This window comes from Betta splendens, chromosome 4 (assembly GCF_900634795.4).
Source record: "Betta splendens chromosome 4, fBetSpl5.4, whole genome shotgun sequence".
Lineage (NCBI taxonomy): Eukaryota > Metazoa > Chordata > Actinopteri > Anabantiformes > Osphronemidae > Betta > Betta splendens.
In genome coordinates, this window is record NC_040884.2 from 24,879,984 (window position 1) to 24,883,721 (window position 3,738).

General features: G+C 51.0%; 1 protein-coding gene across 2 annotated transcripts in view; it reads left to right on the plus strand.

Moving 5' to 3' along the window:
- Window positions 1–393: 393 nt before the first annotated feature.
- ssbp4 (single stranded DNA binding protein 4) overlaps window positions 394–3,738 on the plus strand; it is a 60,509-nt gene continuing 57,164 nt past the window's right edge. Inside the window, exon 1 of one of the 2 annotated variants that reach the window (XM_029146687.3) lies at window positions 394–565. In XM_029146687.3, the coding sequence (XP_029002520.1) occupies window positions 510–565 (56 nt within the window). In that variant the 5' untranslated portion in view covers window positions 394–509. The remainder of the gene's footprint in view (window positions 566–3,738) is intronic. The other variant, XM_029146688.3, reaches the window with a different exon arrangement.

The window sequence follows — 3,738 nt, forward strand, 5'->3', positions numbered from 1 at the left end:
TATGTTTTTGGGATGAAATAACATAACCACCGTTACCACGCTGGCAGAGGGAGCGGGGCCCAGGAGCAGAGCCCGCACCCGGCGTGGTTTTCCCTACTTCCCCCTTCGTTCCTCATGTTTCGGAGGTCTGTAAACAAGAAGTGTGTGTGTGTCCCTTTAAGGAGCCCCCACCGTTGGAACAGCGGCGGGAGGAGGAGCAGCCCTGCGGAACAGCGGCTGAGGAGGGAAAAAAAAATCCAACAGAGGACGGTTTCAAGTCCCCCCAATAGAAACTGTGCCTGATTTGTGGCCAATGTTGGAGATGTAAAAAAAAAAAAAAAAAAAAAAAAAAAAGAGAAAGAGAGGGAGGGAGAGGAGAGAGAAGAAGGAGGGAGGAGGGGGGAGGAGGAGGAGGAGGAGAAGGGGGGGAGGAAAAACACTAAAGGGGTAGCTATGGAGATGGAGCGTTTTCCTGGCTGCTTTCTTTGACAGGTGTTGAGTGGGGCAAAAGTCTTAAAACAGAATCCAGCATGTACGCCAAAGGTAAAGGAGCTGTCGTCCCTTCCGACAGCCAGGCGAGAGAAAAGTAAGTGAATTACGCGCCGCGCGCGCGACTTTACCTGCTTATGGTGAGGGCGAGGGGACGGAGGAGCGCGCGGAGCCCAACTTTCTCAACTAGCTACTGTAATTTAAAGACAGCGTTCCGGACCCAGGCGCGCTCCTCCGCGCGCTGCGCCCTCCGCGTCAACTTTCACGTTTTCCGCCTCTTGTTTGCACTTTTGCGCATTTATTGTCAGGACATGTGCTAATATTGCGCGTGGCTGCGAAGCGCACGCTCTTTTTCTTCTCCCCCCAGTAACTTTTTAATGACAGCCGCGACGGCGTCTTTTGCGCCGCCGCGCGCCGTCGTCCGCGTCTCGGGGGGCGAAACGCGTGGCCGCGCGCGGCGCGGCCGCTCGGCCGCTCGGTCCCCGCTCGGTCGTGGAAACTTTCGCGGGGGAAGCTGCCGGGCGGCTGAGCCGAGAAGCGGCGACGCGGAGCCGGGCTCGGGATGTTTGCTGCGTGTTCGCCGGGTTCGCTCCAACCCGGCGACGGCAGGAAAAGTTTCGTCGCGGTCCGCAGCCGCACGGCGGTGGGAAACTTTTAGCCTCCGCTGAGTCATATTATTAATATCGTAACTATACGGTAGAAGCTGTTTTTGATGGATCCACGGAGAAGCTGCAGGCGCGCATCTTGTTCTCAATGCTTTGCTCCTAATGGATGTTCTGTGTGGAAATTAAAAAAAGTATCATTGATTTTCCATTAGCAAAACGTTTGCTACTGTGTATTTTTGCATGCATCCCATTATTTCCACACGCTGATGAAAAGCCAAACTTTTCAAATGTCACAGCACGAGCCCGGTGCTGTCTGAATTCAAGGCTGCCTGTTTGTGTTCTGTGTGGGACCATCCACGGCGTTGGACCTTGTGTTGGAGCCCAGCACTCGCGATCACTACCGTCTTTTATCATCATTAGCTATTTTAGGCGGTGAGCGGTCTGGGGTTGGAGGTGTGAGCAGGGACCCCTGCTGGGATGCTGTTGTAGCCTGAAAACACTGTCAGGTCCTGGGAGGTTGTGCTGTTACACAGCAGCGCATACGTCTGTGATAGAAACTAAATTTCTTTAGAGGCTCTTGTGTTTTTGATGCATTGCTGTGTCGTATTCAATTGATTTATGGTCCTAGAGATGCGGCGGGCTCGTGCGCTTAGCGCGAGCGTCCCTCCGCTCCTCCGCTCCGACTCTGTGCACCTTCAGCGCCATCAGTGTTTAATTTCACGCCGAACCCACGTCGCTTTATTGGGAAACGGGGCAGCTCCGTGTGTGTTTGTGTATGTTTGCGTGTGTTTGCGTGTGCGGGCAGGCGGGATGAAAACAGTCCCATGTGGTTGTGCCCGACAGCAGGTAGACTGACCTTTGAACCAGCGTATGAGGCTTTAATACCGCAGACGTCGGGCTGCGCTCACACCTGTTTGCGCCTCGCCGCCGTATTTACGGCGCACGTTATCTAATTGCTGCGTGTCCAGCCCGCTTTTAGTCGCGCTGGCTTGTTCAGGAAGCGTGGATTATGTTCCATGTGTTATTGGCAGTGAAACCAATCCACGGGCAGCGTACATTTCAAACGATATCGCAGGAGGAGGATTAATAATTTAACCAATAAGACAATATGAGTCTTTAGAGGAGCGAAGCTGGTGAACGCTTCCGTTTCAGAGCAGAAAGCTCAAACTTGTTTGTCCCTAAGAGCATCCACAGCGTAACTGTATCACACTTGAACTTCCCCACACGTGTGGAGCTGATGCTCAGACTCGGGTTCTGCCCACTCCCCTCACCTGCCGTGTCATCCTAACCCGCCCCGCAGGCCCAACACATGTTTCCTTGTAGACGTGCAGCTCACAACAGCTACTTTAATGCATCGGTGAATAGCTCATATTCATATTTGCATATTCATACGGGTCTTTACATATGCAGACGCTGAAAGGAGGGCACCCCGGACGGACACAAACGCAGCTTCTGCTTTGAGGACTGATTATAAAGTCACATAATTACTTCAATGAATCAATTATGAATCATTTTTCTTTGTCTTGTTTCTCCAAATTATGTGCATTTGGTGACATTAGTGTACATCCACTTTTTATTCATTTTCTAGATTTTTGTATTCAGGCTACTCACACTATGAACCTACATTAGTTACGTGTTGAGGAAGAGTGGAGATACTAGAGAACATGTCATTCCACAAGGATGTGAGGATGTTGGTTCTGCTGAACAGGTTGGTGCAACAAGGAAGAAGCAGCAGTGGGAAACACCGACCGATGCATAATCATATGCACACGAGCCGCTTCCTTGTGTGCGGAAGCTCCTGCGATGACTCCGTGTGACGTGAATCCACGTTTCGAGCCCCGACACGTGACGTGAAGCGGAGCGGGACGCTGTGCACACACTTACTAGGCTGTGTTTGTAATCTGGAGTCATGGTGATTGACAGCCGTCTGCTGAGATGCAGACGATTAAAGGGCAAATCGGATACTTTTCCTTCAGCGCGACGCCCTCCTGTCGCACACAGCTATCGGCCACCTACAGTAGCAGTTCACGACAGCTCAGCAAAGTTTAGCAGGCCACCGCTCAAACCCGGCACCGCCGACACTCTCTGGGCCCGGATCTCCGTGCCGAGCGCTGTTCCAAATTGTTTTCAAGGCCGGAGTCGCACGTACGCTTCACACGTATGTGGATGCGAGCACGCGGCCGAGGCCTCGCCACACAGGTGGAATTCAGCTGCCTGCGCCTGCTGTCTTGAGATCACACCAGCGTGGGGTGTGTGTGTGTGTGGGGGGGGGTGCCCATCTTTAAAAAGCAACACTGTCTTCATATATTTTTTTAAAGAAGAAAAACAATAGTAGTAATAGCAAGAAGTGGTGCCCTTGTGACCAAGGAAATTAATTACTCTCACACTTCTTTTTGTCTTAATTTAATTTGAACAGGGCCAAATGCAGCAGCTTCCATATTAATGTCACCTGATTATTTAGTAACTGGAACCTTTTTGAAATGTGTGCTGATGAATCCGGCGTCTTAATTAAAGGTGCCATTCACGAATATATTTAATTGCCTGATCAAACATCTCATTTTTGAAAAAGCACGTCCTTATTTTGCAAAAAAGAATCCCCGCTCCCCGTGTTTGTTTACAGACATGTTTTGTGTGATTTCGAGTGTCGCTCGATTTGTTTGGGGAA